This window comes from Rhipicephalus sanguineus, chromosome 5, assembly GCF_013339695.2.
Source record: "Rhipicephalus sanguineus isolate Rsan-2018 chromosome 5, BIME_Rsan_1.4, whole genome shotgun sequence".
Taxonomy (NCBI): Eukaryota; Metazoa; Arthropoda; class Arachnida; order Ixodida; family Ixodidae; genus Rhipicephalus; species Rhipicephalus sanguineus.
This window is the reverse complement of record NC_051180.1, coordinates 132,284-155,861: the sequence shown is the minus strand read 5'-3', so window position 1 is coordinate 155,861 and position 23,578 is coordinate 132,284. Positions and strand designations below refer to the sequence as shown.

The 23,578-nt window shown below is 45.5% G+C and overlaps 1 protein-coding gene across 1 annotated transcript in view; it reads left to right on the top strand.

Moving 5' to 3' along the window:
• The first annotated feature begins 1,644 nt into the window (after positions 1-1,644).
• LOC119393076 (signal-induced proliferation-associated 1-like protein 2) overlaps positions 1,645-23,578 on the top strand; it is a 41,079-nt gene continuing 19,145 nt past the window's right edge. Inside the window, 8 exon segments of the mRNA XM_049415843.1 lie at positions 1,645-1,717; positions 3,939-4,037; positions 7,237-7,340; positions 9,035-9,121; positions 9,123-9,193; positions 13,083-13,189; positions 14,674-14,808; positions 18,601-18,695. Coding sequence (XP_049271800.1) covers positions 1,645-1,717; positions 3,939-4,037; positions 7,237-7,340; positions 9,035-9,121; positions 9,123-9,193; positions 13,083-13,189; positions 14,674-14,808; positions 18,601-18,695 — 771 coding nt within the window.

Sequence of the window (23,578 nt, the reverse complement as noted above, 5' to 3'; positions counted from 1 at the left end):
TGGTGTATACTTCGCAACTATACTTGCAGTAGGCTTCTAGGATAGTTTAAAACAGCAGTGAAGTTCCTTTCCTCGTGACACAGTTGAGGCTGTCTGAGAAGCGAAGTCTGGCTAGCAAATGAGAAGGCGATGCGCACAAGGCCCGATTACGCTGTTGCGTTCTACTCTTGAAGGTGGAGCTCAAGCATTCTCCAAGTTTTTTTAACACCCTCGGGATCACGACATCTTCCAAAAAATCAGCGGTCCAAAAAATTAGCCCATGCTTTCTTACTTCGTCCAGTCGTCAAATTGTCGTGGCCACATCCGAAATAACTCTGAAGGCCTGCCAGTACACTCTTTCGTTGCTCGCAGAGGCTCTCGTGAATATGTCGGCACCTGCCGGGAACCCTGCTTAACTTCGTGCTAACCCACAATTGTGCATTTGAGTCTCGTGACAGGTGCCACCAATACCAGCAAAGCTTGGGAAAAATTATGGCCTTCTCCCGCGATCATGTCATGGCACATTGTATTGACAACGAGAAGCGTTTCGAAACGATGACGCAGAACACTAAGGCTGTGGCAGGAGAGCGGACGACTTGTTTGGCTGCGCCCATGCATGCGAGCATGTAAACAATGTGCTGTTGTATGAAAATCTCTGCATTCTTAGTTGTGTGCAGCACATCGCCTACTGAGCTCACGCCGTCACTGCTGGATCAGTGTTTGCCATTAGTGTTCATCGGCTCTCTCCATTAACAGCCGCACATGGGCGTGGCAGTGACAAGCTGCTTTCATTCGTGAAACAATGCAAATGTGCATCGTACTTAGCAATGCAACTTGTGCAGTGTGGTAGCTGAAACTAATTTGTCTATCTGTGCATCATATGTTGCAAAATTTACTACAGGCCTGTAATTCTTTGTGCTGATTTCAGTACACGTTATGAAATTTTGTGGTGTCAGAATATTTTGAACAGTAAGTGCCTTGTAAACCGAATTGAATACCCAACTGTGAAATATTCGCACTCCCCTAACAGATATCCGTGTCCTCTGTTGTGCTTGAGTCTTCTTTAGGATTGTGGAACGTAGCAGGTGTGGTGCCTCAGTGGTTATGGCGTTCCACTGCCGACCCGAAAGACTTGGGTTCGATCCCGGCCGCAGTGGTCACATTTCGATGTAGGCGAAATGCTAGAGGCCCGTGTACTGTGCGATGTCTGTGCACATGCAAGAACACCAGATGGTCAAAATTTCCGGAGCCCTCTGCTATGGCGTCCCTCATATCCTGAGTCACTTTTGGGACGTTAAAACACCGTAAACCACCTAGAAATGGCAAACATGATCACAGCAAGATATTTTTTTGTCATCTGTAGCGAAAGTTGCCACAAGTGACAAAAGTCAAATGTTTCATAATCATTTTGCTTCTGACCATGGTTAATTTACCCTAAGTGAGATGTGTTATGAAATTTGCAATAGGTGCCTATGTAGGAGATAAACAGCGCCAATCATTGTTGTTTTACAATGCTCTGATGTTACCATTAGCAAGTAGCTCTGTAATAGATGGAATGTTGTTACATTGTTGATCACTTTTGCGTGATAGTGTTATGCCTGATACAGTATCTTTGCAAGTTCACACTGACGTTGCACACAACTGTCCTGTGTTCTGTTGCAGCTGATGAAATCGTACAAGGTTGGGGTCATGTACTGCCGGGCAGGACAGGCCACTGAAGAAGAAATGTACAACAACGGTACGTGATGCTCGCAACTGATTAGAGCGATAGAGCACCATTACATGTTCATCCACTCTCCCAAAGTTTTTCTTAATGTTTACATGCTTGAGCTCGTTTTCAGATTTTGCAAATTTAGCATCAAGTTGGACAAGTAATAAATGTGGTTTGGTAACTAAAATGCAATGGAATGCCGCGAGATTAAAATAAAAAAGCATGCAGTGTGTGCATGTTGATGGTTATGCATTCTGTTATGGGAATATGGGGATGTCTTCAAGTAGCTGCCCATTCCAAGGTTCTCCTGTTTCATAAATGCCTAGTCAGACTCTTGACAGGACGCTTGACAGGTCCACACTGACAGGGAATTTTTTGGTCAGCTTTGTTTATAGGCCAGATGGGACGACATATCCTGTATATGACACTAAAGGGAGAAATGATTTGGGTTGTATTGGTAAGTCATCCTTCTAAAATACTCGTGAAGCCACACTTGCCCTCGGGCAAGGCTTTGGTAAGCCAGAAAGGATAAAAACTGAAAAGCAAGCTTGCTGTTCTTGCACCACTTCCCATGATGTCAAAGATTTTGGGAACATCTGCTTGAGGCCAGTTAATTTTCTGTAGGTAAAACAGAGTACGCTGTTCTCTTAACTAGGGGTGTGCGAATATTTGAACTTTCTAATATTTATCTAATAGTATTTGCTATTCGATTCGACTCACGCCGTAATTTGACTGTTCGAAGTATTCAATCTCTCAGAAGATAAAGTCAACGTTGATTTTTTGGACTCCCAAGGGACTGCAAAATCGTCCGAAAAATCGGGCAGTCTGAAAAAACGAATTCGTGCTTCTTTCGCGGCAGAGGTGGTGGCTTTAATTAATGCCGTTTCGGACCTGAAATTTGGGCAGAATGTCTGAAAAATAGGACGCCGAAGAGCTTCAGTGTCCGAAATTTGAGATGTTCTTTTGGCGTTTATATGGGACAGATTAGGAACACCGAACTCGAAAGGAGCGTGCCCTTGTCCGCCACATAAGTTTGGCCTTCACAGAAGTTGGGAGAGGAGAAGAGGTTGAGGAAATAGTGCCTTTCCTTTCACACAATAAAGTGTTGTTGACACCACTTTGGTGGCACCAAACCAGGTAAATTCGGTCCCTGCATTGCCTCGTTCTTGATAAGACAACTAGGGGACACCACCCCTCCAGTGCTTCACCAACCTAGCCAGAAGAAACGCTTCCATGTTGCTATTTCATAAGAATGTGCTTAGGGATCCTGTGCAACATTTTTTTCTGTAAGTTCGCTTCGAAGTGTCCGAAAAATATTTGAGAAATACTCGAAAAATACATTCTATTCGATTTGCATTCAAACTTTAACATTCGAATTGACTTTGCACCCCAATATTTGCTATTCGCACAGCTCTACTCTTAACTGAATTAAAGAAAATTTTCCTGACTGAGCTATGGCGAGCGCCAAGAACCATTGATTGCTACTTGTCCCCCCCCCCCCTTCCTCTCTCCTTTCCTCTGGAGGCTAGTTCCAAGGTAATTGAGGGGGGGGGGGGAAGCAAGCACCTCCTACCACCCCACCCCCTGAATGGCACTTCTGTGCTCATCCACAGTAAATGGTACAACTGGTTCTTACAGAAACCTGTCTTATTCTACCTTGTGCCGTCGTCGTCCTAGTAGTAGTAGTAGTAGTAGTAGTAGTAGTAGTAGTAGTAGTATAGTAGTAGTAGTAGCAGCAGCAGCAGCAGCAGCAACATTAGTAGTAGTAGTAGTAGTAGTAGTAGTAGTAGCTGTAGATGTCATGTAGGTCATGTGACCAGAGGGAAGGGAATAAAGAAATAAAACCAGAATGATGATAATGGTCTTTAAATAAATAGAACAAAATGATTATGACGATGAGGCTTGTTTTGTACCAAAAATCATGATCATTACAGCTTCGCTGTCGGACGGTTTTCTCGGCATGACACAGGCCGAACATTTCTTTGGGGTGGGGGGGGGGTGGTGAAGGGGGAGGGGAATCACCTTGAGCTGGTGCTGCACTGTGGACATTCACTCAGCACTGTTTTAGATACTTCTTTCAATCAAGACAGTGAAGTGATGTGCTTTGCAGTGCATTCTTGTTCATGTTTCATTATAACTCTATTACCAGGGGCTGTAGAGGTTGACACCATGCTGCTGAATCGCAGTTGCAAATATACAGCATCAAAGCGACATGTAACAAAATGTACATGTCTTCTCTTTGCTGCAGAAACTGCGGGTCCGGCTTTTGAGGAGTTTCTCGAGATGCTGGGCCACAAAGTTCGGCTCAAGGGCTTCCAGAACTATCGGGCGGGCCTCGACAACAAGAGTGAGTGCATACGAAACATCAGAACTAGGCGTGTTTTATCAGGGGCACAGGATGATGATGATGTTGCTTGAACACCATATGTCAGTGTGAGGAAATGCATGGCTGACAGTGTGCAATTTCGAAGATCTTGCGGTTTCCCGAAGGAGTATAAGTGAAGGGCCAGTGAATTAGTGCAAAAGCTCCAGACCTTTATTGTGAGCTCTAGCTTAACTTTAGAGCTATGCTTTCAATTCCCTGCGCTGTGTCCGCCACGGTGGTGTAGCGATTACAGTGCTCGGCTGCTGACCCGAAGGTCACGGGTTCGATCCCGCCCGCGGAGGTCACATTTTCAAGGAGGCGAAATGCTAGAGGCCCACGCACTGTGCGATGTTAGTGCACGAGGAAGAACCCCAAGTGGTCAAAATTTTCGGAGCCCTCTACTACGGCATGCCTCACTCATAATCATATTGTGGTTTTGCGCAGACCCCAGATATTATTATTAATTCTCTGAGCTCTGTGCAACTTCACTGAACAAAGAAACCAATTGTCTTAAGGGGGGACGCGGCTTTCGTATCGCGAAAAATGGCAAAAAAATCGATTTTTTGAAAATCACATTTTCAGTTTCTGTAGCCCTTTTTATATCCGATTCCAAAATATCTTCACCGAAAACCGCGTAGAAGTGCTATAAAAAATTGTTGCGCCTACCGAGGTGGCGAAAATTATTGGGGAAATCGCAAAAAAACACTGATTTTCAAAAAATCAGTAGCTCCGCAACGACGCCACCGGCGCCGATATCTTGGGCTCATCGGAAAGCGCATTTCTCCGTCTTCAAATTCCCCGCCGCAGCTGGCTCCTCCCTTCGAAAACAAGCGCACAAAAAGCAAATGTTCGAAGGTCGTTTCGAGCCCTCCGATTGGCCGCGTCCGCCATGTTGCCCCAGCGCGCCTCGCCATTGGTCCGATGCTCGCTCCGGGAGATCGTCGTCTGCAGCTCGTGCGTCTCGAGCTCACGGCTGTCGAAAGTCGCGCTACTTCGTTGCGTGCTCGCAATCGCTCTGTGTTCACGGCTCGACGATAACTTTGAACAAGAACTACGTTTTAGTTTGGAGCTACTAGCGGAAGCTCGGTGGGATTACGATGGCGCGCCGCACTCGTAGCGAACATCGCAAACGCGCGTCTCGGACCGACTTTCTAGCGTTGACTCGTCGGATCCGTGGTTGGAGGTTCTGCTTATGCGCACTTCGGACGTCGTGACGAGATGATCGCAGGACGACTCTTTGTACTCGCGAACACGCCTTACGAACTTTGAAACATCGGGCACCGCGGCCGGCGCGTCTACTGCTCGGAGTCGTCACTAGGCCTAACTCCGCTCACGGCGTCGGCACGCGAGACGAACCTCGAACTTTGCGGGCAAGAGCAACGCGTTAGCGGACTCGCGGCAGTGTGCTTCTTCGCAAGGAACGAAGCGCTTCCCCCGCCGGCTTCTCGGTACAGCGGATGGTCATCTTACGCATCGGCAGCGGACCCCACGGCCAAGCTCGTCGCGCAGCGGGCGCGCGTCGGCGTCCCGCAATGCGAGGCCAAACACGTTGCGCGCCTATTTTTCGTCGCCGCACCTAGGCATATTGCGCATCGTCACCGAATGCCGCCACCCAGCACATCGCGTGCTGACTTCCCGACTATGCGGCCGAGCACTTAGAAGTGAAATAAAGCACTGTTGATGCAATTTAGGCGCTCTTGAAGGCCGTGCGTGGTATCGCCGTAAGCGCTCATGAATCATCTGAAAAAATAAAAGCCTCGCAGAAAACCGTGTCCGCGACCGGGTGAATGATGACGCGCATCGCAGGCGAGGTTACAAATTAGCTTGACGAGTGGAAACAGGAGATGAATTCATATCTGCCCAGTTCACGTCTTGAATAAACTGCTAGGAATTCCTATTCCACCAATGTCTTGGCCATAACTGCCTGTTATTTAGGAGGAAGTGATAGGTTGCCATGATGAGAGCCGCTTTTAGTATCCTATAAAAATGATTCAATGATCAATTGCAATCAAGACTGTTAATTATGTTAATGAGAGCATGAATATAAGAAAGCTGGCAAATCATCATAGTACATGACCTACTTGAATTACAATATCTTGTGTTTTGTCATGTCTATTACGCCACTTCGTAACTTCGTTTAAAATTCATGCTACATGTTCTTTGTATATCAGAAAAGGATTTTAAGAAAAAAGAAAGAAAACAAAGGCACAACCAATGAAAGGCCACATATGCAGGAGGTCCAACCTTATAAAACACCTTAAAGATCACAATCTTCTTGTGTTTTAGAGAAGCAAGGCACCTCAAACTAAAGACAGGGCACTCAAGAAAGTGCACATTACGAAGGACTCAAAAGATTACGACCCCAGGGCCTTTTGATGAAGTAATATCGTTGGTACAACTTTAAAAGCAGTTTTCTCAAAAACAACTTTTCTTGCTTCCTGCTTCGCTTGTTCCGCTGATTTCTCACTGACCGCTGGGTCTATTTCAGTTCCGTTTTTTGTTCTATATTCCTTGAAGCACAGTTCAGGGCGTGACATTCTTGCTTTTTCTGTATGGCATTTTGATAATTAGCAATTTGACGAGTTGCACAAAGCCTCGATGCCTGTTGCGCAGTCACCTCATGAAAAGGAAAACTAAAAAAAAAAATTTGTTGCAAATAAAAAAATCTAAGAATGTCACGCCCACAATCAGACATCTTAGAATGCATAGCACTTCGAACGAGTTTCCTATCGCATTTTTTAAGCGAGTCAGACTCGGAACAAGAGCAGAAGGTGAAATATATTGTAAATCAAAAAGTTGTAAAGATATATTCATGAAATTTCTACAGTAGCATTAAAACAACATTTCAAATAAGTGTGCCAATTTTCATCAAAATCCATGAAGAAATAAGAAAGTTGGTACCGAAAGCCACGTCCCCCCTTAAGCAGCATTGTTATCTGTGCAGCTGTCCCTTCGTTCCATATGGGTTTTGGGTTTCTCCTATGCTCAAAGTGCTTAATGGTTTTTGTGTTCAGTTTTGATTTAAGCTGCGCATATGCTGCAACTAGCACTCTAAAGATGGCGACTGTGCAAATGGTTTCAAGGTCGGGTAAATGGTTGGAGCGCGAGGTTTTGATTTTTTTTTTTTTTCTCTCATTCAGCGTGACACTTATGCAAGTAACGTCACTTTTTTCTTTTGTAGCGGACACCACCGGCCTCTACTCGGTGTACTCAACCTATGAGGACTGCGAGATTATGTTCCATGTTTCCACCATGCTTCCATACACACCCAGCAACAAGCAGCAGGTCAGTTGCCGTCCCTGTCACGACTCATATTCACACTCATGCCAAACACTGTGCTGTACGCAATTGCAACTGTGCAAAACTAAAACTGCATACTACGAGTTGTAGTATGCCCCCATCACTTTGCTCCACTACCTTGGTCCATATTGTGATCTAATATTTATAGAGGCTCAGATATTGAAGCTCCTATGTTTATTGAGGCGCTGCAGTCTACTGAGCTGCATGTGATTTGAAGAATGTACTCACAAAAACTGCATGTTTTGACAACCAGGAGCTGCAGAAGTTCCAATTTGTTGCATTGGTCTTATGCTGTGGCAGAAGTGGAAGTTCGTTATATTGAAACTATGAATAAATGCACCTTATTGTTCCGAGGTTAAAATTATGTGTTCTACCAACATGAAGTTATCCAAAGGGAAATACAGTAGAACCCCGCTGATACGTTTTTTAAGGGACCGTAGGAAATAAACGTAAGAGACGGGAAACGTAAGAGCCGAAAAAATAGGAAAAACGGCAAAATATTTAGCGGTACAGAATTTTATTTCAATTCTTACGAGCAGCACGAAAATTGGCGCGCTCAGCCACAATCTAGTCGATGGACAGAAACGCGGAGCTTAGGACGGCCTTATCCACAGAAATGCAATCAACGTATGTGATTTTTTTAACACCAACAGCTGTAGGCATGAAAGAACTAAGCACACGCAATCACGACCGGCGCGGCGAGTCCGACCGCGAACCGCACGCACGACCATGCGAGCTCCAACCAGCTCGAACTCCTCCCGTTCTCCGACAAATAACGATGATGATGAGTCTACGCCAACGCGATGGCAGAAGTGAATGCCAATCTCGAAGGCTTTGCTTTCGCAAGCAATTACGTCATACACGCCATGTTTGTGCAATGCAAATCTCGGAGGCTATGCTTTTGTCAATAGTAAATGCCAATCTCGAAGGCCTTGCTTTCGCGAGCAGTTACGTCATAGACGTCATCTTTGCAATTTGAATCTCGAAGGCCATGCTTTTGTTTGCATCAATTGAAAGATTCTGTTGCTTGCGCCTCTCATGCGGCTAATATTACGGTCAAACGAGGCCAAGCTGCGTGAAAATGCACCATGGCCGCTCTCTTTGGTAGTCACTCGGTCGGCTCCGGGCGCACTTCGCGACGTATCATACGGGAACGGTCCGACAGTTACGACGTAACAGCGGGGTTCCCAATACATTGTATCCTATGGGAGCTATGCCGGGACCGGCGGAAAACGACGTAACAGCCGGGAAAACGCAGCAGTGAGGAACGTAACAGCGGGGTTCTACTGTACTTTGTTACATTGAGAGTTTCATTATATCTAAGTTTGTTATAGTGATGCCGAACTATATCAGCTGAAGATGCTGGCAACCTCTGAAGCGGTGTGTTCTATTCTTCAGGCCCTCATGTTGAAGGACTGAGAATTAGTACAGTTCATTATTATAAAATGGCACTACAGAACAAGTGAGATTACAGTTTGGGTCTTTTTTGTGTTATCTTCTTATTCCAAGGCGCTGTTTCATAATGTTTTCATAATCTATTTATCTGCTTGCTAGAGCAAGTTTTATAACAGTAGCTACAAGCTTTTTCTTCAGTCATATTAGCAAGCTTACAGCTTGGGGGGTCCTTTGACAACACAACTTGTGATAGATTCAGTTGACGAGGAGCATTTTGTGTGCAGCTGCTGCGCAAGCGTCACATCGGCAACGACATCGTCACCCTCGTGTTTCAAGAGCCCCGAGCTCTGCCCTTCACGCCCAAAAACATCCCGGTCACACTTCCAGCATGTCTTCATCATCGTGCGCGCCATCGAACCCTGCACCTCCAAGACTCGGTACAGGTCAGTCGCCCGGCTGTATTGCTGGCTTTTTTTTTTTTTTTTTCATTTATTGGTTACCTCAAAGGCCCTTGATTAAGGAGGTACTTCATGAGGTGTATAGGATATAGGCCACATTTGGGCTTGTGTTCTTGAGGATAATCGCCAAAGTAAATGAATGGCCAGTTGGCAACCTTGGCCAGTTGGGAATTGCCACTTGGGACCCCGCCAGTGCAATTGAGATGTCCGTAACAATGTGCCTTATCAAGGTGGCATTTCGCAGTGTCATTACTACATACCGTATTTACTCGATTCTACCGTGCCCTCGATTGTAACGGGCACCTGTTTTTCGCGACCAAAAAAAAAAAAAAAGTAATATACATCGATTGTAACGCGCACCCATTTTTCGTGAGAGAAAAGAACAAAAAAAGTCCATAGGAGTCAAACTTCGCACATTCAGAAGAACAAGTATTTGGGTTTTAAAGAACTAAAGTTTAAAAAAAGTAAAACACAAAGTCAAAAAGCGGGCCTTGCCGATAAAACTGTCACCACTACGGCAGCGATACGAGTCGTGTAATGGATCAGTCGTCGTCGCTGTCAACGCTCTTTGATTTCGGGAAACCGGCCCTGCTTTGGTCCGCTGAAACCTTTTCGTGAAGCTTTGCTGTAAAAAATCTTCTGCTTCTGTTTGCGCCAGTTTCGCACGCACGTTTCGGGAACTCCGAACGACCGCGATGCGGCCCGATTTCCGTCCGTCTCTGCACATGTAATAACTAGAGCTGTGCGAATAGCAAAATTTTGGGTGCGAAGCGAATTCGAATAATAAAAATTGAGTGCGAATCGAATAATTTCGAATAATTTTCGAATATTTCTCAAACATTTTTCGAATAATTCGAAGTGAAATTACAGAAAAAGTTGCAGAGCATCCCTAAGTATGTTCTTGTGAGATAGCAACATGAAAGTGTTTCTTTTCGCGAGGTTGATGAAGCGCTGGTGGGGTCTATTTCATAGTTGTCTTTCTTATCAAGAATGAGGCAATGTAGAGGCCGAATTGTCTTTATGTACATGATTTGGTGCAACCAAAGTGTTGCCGACAACACTTTACACGTGATAGGCAGAGAGCCATTTCCTCAGCCTCTCCTCCTCTTTCAACTTCTGTGAATGCCCAACTGATATGGCGGACAAGGGTGTGCTCCCTTCAAGTCCGGAGTTCCAAATCTGCCTCGTAGACGTCGATATATAAGAACATCTGAAATTTTGGATGTTAAAAAGCTTCGGCGTCCAATGTTTCAGACTTCCTGCCCAAAATTTCAGGTCCAAAACAGCATTAATTGAGCCCCCAACTCTGCCACATCTTTCATCTCCATATTGGAACCAGCGTTTTCTTGAGTTAATACATTTGCGACTGTAGCGGAGCTTGAAAGGCAGCTTTGCCGCAATACCGGGGTGTGATGAGGTGAAGCATATTGAAAATCTAGGGCCCACTTCCAAACGGACGTTGACTGTCTCTTGGCTAAGTTCGACCGCTTGAAAGGCAGCTTTGCCGCAATACGGGGGTGTGAGGAGGTGAAGCATATTAAAAATCTAGGGACCACTTCCAATCAGACGTCTCTTGCCTAAGTTCGACCGTAACGGAGCTTGAAAGGCAGCTTTGCCGCAATACGAGAGTGTAATGAGGTGAAGCATATTGAAAATCTGAAGGGGTCACTCTCAACCGGACATTGACTGCATTTGTCTTTGGGAAGTTCGAATAGTAAAATTTCAGTGCGAATCGAATCGAATAGCAAACACTATTCGAAAAATATTCGAAATTTCGAATATTCGCACACCCCTAGTAATAACTATTCTTTTAAATGCGGCATCGTGGTGCACTCGTCGAGTATTTGGAGTCTGCACTTTCATACCGTCGATGCGAACGCAGAACGGGATGACAATCTCCTCAGCACACGTACGAGCTGAAACAATAAGCAGAAATGGCCGAGGGGCGTAGGAGGCGGCCATTTTGAAATGCCGATGGCAATATGATAACCGAGTTTTTTTTTTTTTTTTTCGGTACTCGATTTTAACGCGCATGCGATTTTTAGACTCGTTTTACCGGAAAAAAGGTGTGCGTTAGATTCGAGTAAATACGGTACATTCCTACAGCATTAGCTATCAGAAAAGTGTACTAGTGGCAGCCTAACATTGGCACGCTGTGATGGTCATGATGATAAATGTGCGATGATGCTGGTAGATGTAGTTGCGGGCAATAATTGATTTTTATTGCGATAAGCAATTATATGGACAGTCTCAACGGGTTTTTGCCGTTGCCGTCATGTCCCTCCCGTATGAAGTCCAAATTGGTAAGATGCCCCCCCGTGCATCGTATGCTCTACCGCGCGTAGAAGCACGCAAGCGGGGGCGACGAACACAGCCGAAGGAGATATCAAACGAGCCAGCCCATCCATCGCTCGGAGGGTGCATGCGATAACATCACTTTGCTCGAGAGGCCTGCCGTCGAAGCAGACAGGAAACGCCCCGCCCGTTTTGAACGAGCATGAAAAACACGAGGGGGGAGGGGGGGAGGGGGGTTGTCGCTCGAGCAGCAACTTTGAACTTTGAATCTAAGGGTGTGGTCGCTGGCGCGCGCGCTATCTCGACAGCCATCACAGTGGGCGGATCATATACCCTTCTACGTGCTGCGCTCTCAACGCGAAGTGACTATGCGGAGAGAATCTCTCCCTGGAGCGGCTGTATTCTCTTACACCAGCGATTTGTAGTTATGCGAGATCGGATACAAAACAGTTAGCTGCCAGCCTCACTTCGTATAACGCTACAATTTGTTGCTACCGCATTCATTGCTTCGCCCTTGCGGTGAAACTGTGACTTCTTTTTCTTTTGATACAATCTCTACTTCATCACCACGTGCACGAGCATTATGGGTTCCTTAATTGCTAGTCGAGTATTTTGTAGAATTCTCTTGATGAATGCTTACCGACCATATGTTATCCATAGTGGCTGTTCCGAGAATCTACGGAGTAACGTCTATTGCTGAAACATAACTGCAACAGGACCTCAAAAGAACCTTGATAGTTGCATTCTTATTTTTGATAACATTTTTGTAATTATGACAGGATGCTGTGCACTGTCAGCTGATGGCAATATCGGCAAATTAATACCCTAACAAGTTCAAGATTTTCATCAAACTTTTTAGCTCACAATGGTGTCTAAGAATAATGGGTGGATAGTTAAGGGATGTGCATACTGCATTATGAAAATGCACTTTTTAGTGTTATTCATTTGAATGACAGACTTCCACATGTTGGTCGCTGGAAATGTGGACAGGAGCTTTTCCATTTCTCATTACATAGTCGTGACCTGTGGGGGCTACAGTTCAGTAAAAGCCAGGGAAAATTGAGATTACAGTTAAGGCGTTTATTGGACGGCACTCAACCCGAAGGTCGCGAGATCGAATCCCAGCCGTGGCGAACGCATTTTCGATGGAGGCGAAAATGTTTGAGGCCTGTGTACTTAGATTTAGGGGCAGTGTTAAGAAACTCCAGGTGGTCTGAATTTCCGGAGTCCTCCACTACGGCGTCCCTCATAATCATATCATGGTTTTGGGATGTTAAACCCCAGATATTATTATTATTATTATTATTATTGGACAGCACTCAGCGGCAATACGCAATGGTGACAGTCAAGGCAAAAGCATGGACTCTCAGAGCGAGTGCCCTTCTTTCAGGAAAGAACCGAAGAGGACGACCCACTAGAAGCCACTGGAGAGCGCAACCCATTACACAGTTTCAAGGCTTCGCTACATTACTAATGAAAAAAAAAAAAGAAATTCTTTTCAGCTAAAAACGTCATATGCACGTGAGATTATCTGTTCAGAAGTTTAATCAATGTTCCGAAAACTCCCTTTTTGTTGCAGCGTTGCCGTGAGTCGATCGAAAGAGGTCCCCGTGTTTGGTCCTCCGATCCCCGACGGTGCCACATTCCCTAAGTCCAAGAAGTTCACCGACTTCATTCTTGCTAAAGGTATTTATTGTACGCTTTATCTTGCTGCAGCCTTTTATTTGACGAATGCTTTTTCATTGTGTCCCAAAAGCTGAACGCGACCGCAGTGAAGCATGGCTATGGACACTTGAGCCAGATACTTGTGTCCAAGATGTGGTCGCTTGGGTTCGTGAAAGCCAATGTTTAGTAACGTGTTCAGTTGTACTATCTAGTTAGCCTAAATTATGGCTGTTAATTACTGTATTTAATCACTTGATTTGCACGTTTCTTTCCCTTATTGTAGGGCTTCAAGAAGGGCTTGAACAAATTGCTAAAAAATTTTGCAAATCCGGATTATGGTCCGTAAAATATTGAGCTTATTCGGTTCTAGCCAAAAATCCTCCAATAAACTGACGCAGCAATAAATCCGCAGGAGTAAACACTCAGACATAGTGACAAACCACCTTCCAAGAATGCTACGCACTTTAAGTAAAAGCTACAAATACCTGCTGGGGAATACATGGCATAATTATGCACTAAGCACCCAGTACTTACTACAAGACTGTGTATTAGCACACAGTGCCAATACCACAGACAACTTCTAAGTTATGATAGGGAACATCATGGCACAATGGGAGATTGATCTGGCCTTCACCAATGCATATTGGTGCATTTGGAAAGTGATCTGGTACTGTTGCGAAAACTCGCGCCGCTTCATGAAATGTTGTGCCTGCTGCTGTTGTGCACGTTGCCTACAAAACTCCGACTGTTACTGCCAGGGTGTTTGCTGTACTATATGCACGCATTTGCCTTGGGAATACACGTGCAGTGATGTTTGTACGTTCCTGACACCCTCCCCACCATGCACAGGTGTGGCCAACACAGTGACAGCAAGCTGCTGTAGTTTCTGCAAGCGATGCACACTTGAAGTGGTCTCACATGGTGAACGGTGCTGTGGCAGGCACATTTGGGTTGTCACCTAACAAAAAAGCATGCGGCATGCTTAGAGCAGGACTACGCCGCACACGCTATTGAACAGATAGCTGAAGGTGTTTATCGTGATAGGGTTGTCGGCAATAAGTCATACTAGCGCGTTCGTCAGCGGCTGCCATTTTGCTTTCGTTCTTTTTGGGTGTTTATCCTCAAAGGCATCGCTGCAATCGCGTGGAAGTCGGAAGGGTTGATCGGCGGGTCTCTGCAATTGCCAAAAAGACTCAAAATCTTTTTGTGTCACATTGTGGCGTCGGTGAGTTGAGGGGTGTCGTTAACTTTTACGCCACAAAAACATCACAATACGCACTAACCACTAAGTGTAGGATGAGCCACTATGGCTTAAAGTGGTCATGAGGCTCTATGAGGCTCGATCTGGGATCCTTCGCAGCTATGTTTTAACCGCTAGCACGTTTAAAGTGGGTATGTACAACGAGCTATTACTGCACTTCATTATTTTTTAATGCAGCCCGTGTCAAATCGCTTCAGAAAGATGGGAGCTCATTGGAATTTGTTCTGCCGTCATTACCTTTCAGTGATCAACGCAGAGAACGCTGCCCACCGATCTGAAAAGTTTGCCACCATGGCACAGCGGACGCGGCAGGAGTACCTCAAGGACCTCGCAGCCAACTACTCGACCAACACCACACTTGACTCTGGACCTAAATTTTGTGAGTGGTCACCTGGTCCTTTAGAGTACCATAAAATCCCGAGCAAGCACCCCCCCTCCCTCTTTCGGGACACTTGAAACATGCGCCTCCTTCTCTCCTTCCCGCCATTTTCACCGTTTCATTCACTGTTTTTATTCGCCAGACGAGGGTGAATAAAAAAAGTGAATGCATGCATGTTCAATAAAGCTAGGCTTGTGCGAATAGTAAATTTTAGGTTCGAAGCGAATAGTGATTTTGGTCGAATAATTTCGAATCGAATTCGAATAGTATATATCACATATTATAAAGAAAAACGAGCATATTTGTCATGATCCAACCAACCTGCACAACGTTCTTTTAATAATGTAACATGGCATGTGCAAATGTCATTCTTTTTGGTTCAAAAGAAGTGGAAGCAACTTTGAATAGTAGCAGGATTTGGCTTTGGTAGAATGCAAGTGACAACCTGTAAAATATGTTACATTTTAAAATTTACTACATTTGGAGCATATAAGCCATTAGAACAAGTTTTTAAACTTAAAAAATGATGAATCGATGTGAGGGCAATATGTCCATTTAACCTTGAAGTGGGGCTTCGCGGCAGTGCGGATTTTTCCTGGAAAGGTGTATTCACGGTATAGCACTCCTCCACTGCAGTGAAACCACCTTTACAGGAGATTACAACCGGACAGTGTGCATTTTTTTTTTTGGAAAGGTGTATTCACGGTATAGCACCGCTCCACGGCAGTGAAATCATCTTTACAGGGGGTAACAAGCGGACTAATATACACCTATTCGTTCATTTCGAATACTTCGAAATTTTCAATAATTTAAATTCGAATCGAAGCGAATTCGAATACTGTATTATTCGTTCGAATATTCGGAGTGCTCGAATATTCGCACAAGCCTAAATAAAGCATGTCATTAGAAGCACGGGTGTGCATTCTTTATTCTTAGCGTCTCTTCCGCCGCCATCTTGAATTTTGATCCGTGACTGCGCGAGGGCCACCCCTCCAAATCTTGTTGGATTATCCTTCACCACATGGGGGGGGCGCTTGCTCGGGATTTTACGGTACTTTTAGTGAAGGCCACAGTGCTCACGGTTATCTTTGATGAATGTTCAGCAAGTGTACTTTATATTATAACCCCATTTTTGTTCTTGATTGTCTGCATTCAAAATAACTTTTTTTTTTTTTACGTGAGCTTTCATAATGGAAGCAGTGCATAGTAAGGAAAGCAGCGTATCGCCATTTGCGCTTCATTGGGAACGCACGTGGCACGTACAGGTCGCAGTAGAGCTCGAAGCCAAGCTATGTGATAATGTTTTGGCTCGTTTTATCGGAAAAAAAAACGCACACGTTGGATTTGAGTACATGCTGAACCTTCAGTGCATGCATGTCGGTGTGACGTCACTAACTTGTCTTTTTTTTTTCTTCACATTTTGACTGCGTTGGTTCAGATGTCTCAAAGTTGGCCATGTTAAGTGTCTGACACCATTAAAACTTGGATCATGAGCGTAATTCACTTTTAGCAGTGAAGAACTTTGCAGGCATTGTCAAAATTCATGACATCACGGCAAGTTGGTGCGGGTACCTTGAGACAGCGTCGCCACCTATAATTCCTTATCGCGTTTTCTGACTTGCCAAGTGCCTTCCCACGGCAAGAGTCGTATTGCAAAAGGGTGATCTGCTTAACAAATGTAATAAGTTTTCTGTTTAATGTTCCCTTAATCTTATACATTTTGCTAAGCTTATATCGCTGCACTAAAAGAACATCTTTTCGATGTTCAAACTTAATTGAAATTATTTAAAAAATTGACGTCACATGTCAGCTCTAAGCGTTGCCGAGCTTGTGTCTATTTGTGCGCTGATTTCAACTACACATTCGTTTTTCTAGTACATGATGTAGTTTTAAAATATCAAACATTTTATGTGCTTCTTGGGAGCAAGGTTTTCTCTTGAACAGAAAAAGTTGCGAGGTAAATTAGCATATCGGAATAACCTGGGATGAGAACTCTATGCAATAGAATAGAAAATGGCTGTTGTAAACACATTCGAAGAAAAGTTCAACATTAAAGGGACACTAAAGAGAAAAACCTTTTTTTTTTCGTATTAGTAAATTAGTCTTTCATAATACCAAAATCTCCACACTTGCCACGAGAAGACGCTTGGTAAGCGAGAAAACGTGCAAAAAGAAAATGTGGGTCGTGACGCCACCTTGAAGATTTCCCGCTCCAATCACCGTGAAGTGATAGATTTTTACGGCATCCACTCTGGCCTATGTAGTTCCTATTTGGTAAATATGAAGTAAATTATCCGTTGAGGGGGCCAGAGACTTGTCATACCAAGTTTCAGAAAATTTCGTTGAGCCAGTGCGGCTGAAATATAAATAAAACACGTTGAAATTAGTGACGTCACGTACGGAGATTTCGGCACGAAATCTAAATATGAAACTTTGACCTTGATTTTCTCTTCTATTAATGCATCTATGATGGTGAAAGTGATGACAATAGAGCTTTCAGAGTATGATTAATCCGTTCAAGCTGATTAATTGTTTCACTTTAATGTACCTTTATTGAGTGAGCTGATGTCAAGCTGGAATTTCAGTCACGAAGGTTCAACATTCCATAAAATTTGTTCAAGTGAGCTTAGAACGTCTATTCTTGTTTCTTGTATAGATTATTATGATATGCTGATTTACTTTGAGACTCTGTCAGTTTAGGAAAAAATCTTGCTCCCAAAATTCGTGTGAAATGTTGGATATTTTAAAAACTACAGATTGAACTGGAAAAATAACTGCATACTTGAGATCAGTACACAAATAAACATATCAGCAAGTTTCATAAAAAGTAATCAAGAATTATAAAAAAGTTTTAAAATGCAGTGTCCCACTTAGGGAAGTTTTTGCTGATTTAGTAAAAAACACGGTCACTTCTTTCCGATCTCGATACCACAGATGGATTGTTTCTCAAGCATGGACCGGACATTGAGCCTTAGAGAAGGCTCCATGTCCGGGCTGGCCTTGGGCCTAGCCTTGCGGACTTTTCATATGTGCAGACATGGGCTAGCAGCAAATACAATGCCATGGAAGCTTTTCGGTGTCACTAGTTTACAGTTTTATATTCTGAAATACTGAAAAATTTTCTCACTTTTACAAACTTCTTGATTTAGCGAAATCATTTTCTGTTTTTTACATATGGAAGCATAAGAAATTTAAGCTTGGCCATCACTTCATTAAATCGAGTTTCAGCATTACAGTAGACTTTCGGTGGACGGAATGGCCGCTTTAACGGAATAACTATCTCTACTACGATTGCTTTCTTACTTTGATTCTGCACCCCTGTTCATCTCTCAGTGAAGGGAACTCCTGTTAAACGGAACATATTTTCTTACTCCCTTCAGGTTCCGTTTAATGAGAGCCTACTGCACATTAAATAAATTGCTACATCAGTTAACCCATGATGTAATAAATATTCTGGTTCACTATAACCGCACTTTCTATTTTGATGTTGTGCATGCACATTATGAGTTCTGTGGAAAAGCCCACCAGATGGAGGAAGGTTAATGGAAGGGGAAAATTGGCATCCACTTGTGTGTAGCACAAAGCCACAAAGGAAATCCGCTTGATTTTTCAAAAAAAAGGCTTCAGTCTTTTTATCAGCTAGAAAGCTTTCTTGACAAGAAATCCATATGGGCTTCCTTTGCGGCTCTGTGGCACGAATGTGTGCATGACAGTTTGTTCGTATCTTGTACTTTTTCTTGTTAACATGTGGATTATTTTGTTGACATGCAATTCTTCGTCAAATATTTGCAGCCCTTCTGAGCTTCGGATCACGCAAGAAGGAGAGACCGCGGCCTAGGTTTGTGCCGGACGGCTTTGTGCGGGGCGCCATCTCTTGGTCGGTTCAGGTGAGCAGTGTCGTCACCGTGCTAACAGTTACAGCAACAATTTTCACACTCAGTTTGTTTGGATGTGGGGCCAGGAGACATGACACAAATGTATGACTCTTGACGTACTCTTCGCCAACTTTTGCTAACTGAAGCCACAATGAATAGTTTTGCATGTGCATTCGAGGAGTTTGCCACATGCTGAGACAATGTAAATGCCTCTGTGACGGCACATCTGAATACTACAGTACGAGAGATTTTATGATCACACATTTTGTTTTCAAATTCGTTCGTCCTTCTTCACATGCCCAAACAAATTGGTGCAGCCATTATTGCTGGAATTGCTGTTCAATTTGACAAAATGTACTCGGGTATCGGGTGTGTGAAATGCAATGTGCTTTCTTGTCATGTGTTGCCTGCCTGTCTGCTTCATCTCCATGTTACTTGCTGACCAGGTGGCTTCCTGTTGTTGTTGTTTTTTTTTTGCTTCCGCCCAGCCTTTTCAGTTCAGTCATTCCATGTAACATGCCCTCTTAAAAGCAATGGTTCTTTTGTTGGCGCTTCAACCATGTGTTACCGACAGACAACGTTAAATTTAATTGAAGTGGCATTATTTATTACTTCACAATGCTTCGTTACACAGAGTGGACCTAAACCTCAGTATAACAAGGTTGACAAAATCTGCTTAACTTCAATATATCAAAATTTTGTTCAATTGAAATTCAATTTCTTATGTAAAGTATAGTCACCGAAGGACTCTTTTTGACATGGAAAGAGCTGTAAGAATGTTGGATAATCAGGCAGTATAAAACAAGCAACTTCATTAATGTTGAAAAAAAAAAAAAAAGATTTTGCTGAACCGGAGATCTGGAACCATGGCTTGACGTTGTGCCGGCGAAGTCCTGTTGACGTGCAGTCCTTATTCCAGATTATTCTGATATGCCGACTTGCTTTGTAACTCTCGCAGTATAGAAAAAATCTTTCTTCTAATGAGGCACATGAAATTATTGATATTTTAAACACAGCATCTTGTACAGAAAAAATAATTGCACATTTGAATTCAGCGCATAAGCTGTGAATGTTTCATAAATAATGGGTCATGGGTACAGTGAAACCTCGTTAATACGTACCTGCCGGGAACGCGGCATAACTACGCACTAAACGGTAGTACGCATTAAACACCAAGTACAAATTTGCATCTCCTAGCGTACGCCATCGCCCAAATAAATAGAGTGCCACAGCAAATATTGCCTAAAGTACCCACCGCAAAGCCTTTTCTTTCCTGGCACACTCGCACGACCGCCCGATAACGCGTAGTGGCGACGCCGAAGAGCATTTCGAAACTATTGCAGGGTCCCTGATACGTGGTCAACGCAGTGACCGACATAGCGACAGAAGGGACAGTGTGATTTCCGCGGTATATGTGTGTGCGTCTAACCGCAATCTGCCACTAAACGAAAACTGACAGTTCCAGTGAAACGCGGTACGGCCGCGTGGAGCCGGGAGCCGATCGTCTCCCGGCTAGTTGTGTGCAGCGCGTCGCCTACTCGGCTCACGCTGTCACTACCGGGCCGCTTGCTGTGCCGCACGCGCGCATTTATCGTGGGAATGTCGTTCGTACCCACTTCGCTCCAGATCATGCACAGATGCGGCGAGTAGCTTGTTCGGTTAACGCAGCGATGACGAGCTTCATGCAAGCGATGCGCACTCCGCGATTCTCTAGCGGTCCTGGCAGCGGACGGAGGTGCGTTGTGTGGTCGCCTAATAAAAGTTGCAGTATGGTTACAACCGCGCTACGCTTGCAGTATCGTACACGTGCGTTTAGTGTGATAGCGTCAATGCAGCGAGGTTTCTCGGCGCCCGCGACCCGCAACGCTAACTACGCAACAGCGATCTGCTTTCGTTTCTACAAAGCGGTGCGCGCCTTATGACGGCTTAGTAGCGTTTGCTGTTGGGCTGAAGTTCTTCGACGTGGTTGAAGTTCTTCGACCCTACCCGAGCATTTGTGCCATTAATTCAACTTCAGCCTTGAAGACGGCCGCGCACAACGAAGCGGCCACGGGAAGCGGCAGCGATCGGCGGCCCAGCGCGTTCAGGTTGTCGCCTAATAAAAGCGTGCAGTAGGCTTCAAAAGTAGCGCTGCGCCGCACGCGTGCCCGAGCAGATAGCTGAAGATACTTATTGTGATAAGGTTGTCGGCGATAAGTCATGTCGGCGCGTTCGTCGGTGGCCGCCATCTCGCCTTCGTTCTTTCCCGATGCTTACCCGCAAAGGCGTCGCCGCAATCGCGCGGAAGTCGGAATCGGGGATCGACTGATCTGCGCACTTCTCAAAAAGGCGGAAGACCTTTGGCGGCACATTCTGGCGTCAGGAAGTTGAGCAGCACAGTAAAATTTTATGGCACAAAAAGTTATCGCGGTACGCAGGGTACGCACTAACCGGTAGGCATAGGGCGAACCACTACGGCTTAAGCGGTCAGCGAATGCATTGGGCTCTATGGGACTCGGTCGGGGATTCGTCGCAGCTACGTTTTAACCGTTAGTACGTTTAAAGCGGGTACGTATTAACGAGGTTTGACTGTACAGTGGAACCTCGTTAATGCGTACCTGCCGGGAACGCCGCGTAACTACGCACTAAACGGTAGTACGCATTAACCACCAAGTAAAGATTTGCATCTCCTCGCGTACGCCATCGCCGCCAGCAAAGAAATAAATACAGTGCCACAGCAAATATTGCCTAAAGTACCCATTGCAAAGCCTTTTCTTTCTTTTTGCCAAAGTGGAGAAAAGATTCTGGTACTCTCGCACGACCGTCCGATAGTGCCGATAGCGCGCGGTGGCGACGCCAAGCAGCATTTCGGAACTATTACAGGGTCCGGTATACGCAGTGACCAACAAACGGCAGAACGGACAGTGTCAGCTTTCCACGATATATGTGCATGCGTCTGTACCGCGATCTGCTCATAAACGAAAACTGACGCAGTTCCAGTGAAACGCGGTACGGCTGCGTGGAGCCGATCGTCTCCTGGCTAGTTGTGTGCAGCGCGTCGCCTTCTCGGCTCACGCCGTCACTTCCAGGCCGCTTGCTGTACCGCACGCGCGCATTTGTCGTGGGAGTGTTCTTCGTACCCACTTCGCTCCAGACCGTGCACAGATGCGGCGAGTAGCTTGTAACGCGGCGATGACGAACTTCCTGCAAGCGATGCGCACTCCGCGACGCTGTAGCGGTCCTGGCAGCGGACGGCAGCGCGTTTGGGTGGTCGCCCAATAAAAGCGTGCAGTATGGTTACAACAGTGCGACGCTTGCTGTACCGTACGTGTGCGTTTAACGTGATAGCGTCAATGCAAAGAGGTTTCTCGTCGCCCGCGACCAACAACGTTCAACTCCGCAACAGCGAGCTGCTTTCTTTTCTACGAAGCGGCGCGCGCTTGAACACGGCCCCGCGTAAAGCCTGTTTCACATGCAGCGATTTTGCTCCAAGAGCGGAGCGGCTGCCGTCGCGGAAGCCCAAAAACAGGTTTTTTAGAGCGACCAGGGGACGCGCGATCGAGATCGCCGGAGTTGGAAAAATTCGCTAGCGGCAGAGCGGCTGCCCAAGGTCACCCAATGGGAGAGCAGTGACGTAGGGAGCACGTGATTGCAGCGGCGGAGTCGAGGAGCGGGCGCGTGCGCCAGGAGGAACTCGGTTTCCTAGCAGACGACATTCGCTGTAACGAGCTGGCAGTGTAGAAACGCCTTTCTTTTCGTTTTGTTGTTCTCTACTGCGCTTCCATCAAAGCAGATAAATCGTTTGCACGTGTCATTTTGTTCTTTTGTATCTTTATCGAATCGTGGCACCAACACAGGTCCGTACAGGGGGACCCTACGGCACTGCGCACTTGTTGGTCGCATGTTTCAGTTTTTTTTTTTTTGCTACTCTGACCCAGCACGTTCGAATAGTTTACTGTTTTCTTTTTCTTTTTTTCAATGGTCACGTACCCCGAAGACGACAAATGCGAGCCCCCCAGACGACGACATTGTGGGTTTGCAATGGTTGCCGGCCCAGACGGCGCACCAACGCCTTGCGGCATTCGAGAGCAAAAGCCACCGAAAGCACTCTGAAAGCTTAAAACCACAAAAACCAATTCTTTTTTTTTGCTTTTCCATGGCCAAGTGTATGAGCATGCAAGAAGACTTGCGTGGTAAAAAAAGAAAGCTGTAACAGAAATAAACGTGACTACTGAAGTTGTTTAATTGCACTCTGATACACTGCACATTTTCGTCATTCAAGGTTTAGGCGCGTGAAAATCGAGCACCGAAGTAGAAGGCTGGTGAAACTCGCAACCCAAGTGCACCAAAAGAAGCGAACTCGGAGAAAGGAAACCCGCGGGTAACGGGCGCTTTCCACAACCATCACTGCGCATCGCAGAGGCGCGCGCCGCGCGAAAGCGGTGCATGTGAAACGAAGCCGCGTGCGAGCGTCCTGTCGCCGCTCAATCGCCGCGGGCCCCGCCGCTCAGTCGCTCGCATGTGAAACAGGCTTAACGAGGCGGCAGCGATCGGCGGCCCAGCGCGTTCAGGTTGTCGCCTATTAAAAGCGTGCAGTAGGCTTAAAGTGGTGCTGCGCCGCACGCGTGCCCGAGCAGATATCTGAAGATACTTATTGTGATAAGGTTGTCGGCGATAAGTCATGTTGGCGCGTTCGTCGGTGGCCGCCGCCTCACCTTCGTTCTTTCCCGCTTGCCCGCAAAGGCATCGCCGCAATCGCGCGGAAGTCGGAATCAGTGATCGACCGATCTACGCACTTCTCGAAAAGACTGAAAACCTTTGGCGGCACATTGTGGCGTCGGGAAGTTCAGCGGCGCAGTAAAATTTTATGGCACAAAACGTTATCGCGGTACGCAGGGTACGCACTAAACGGTAGG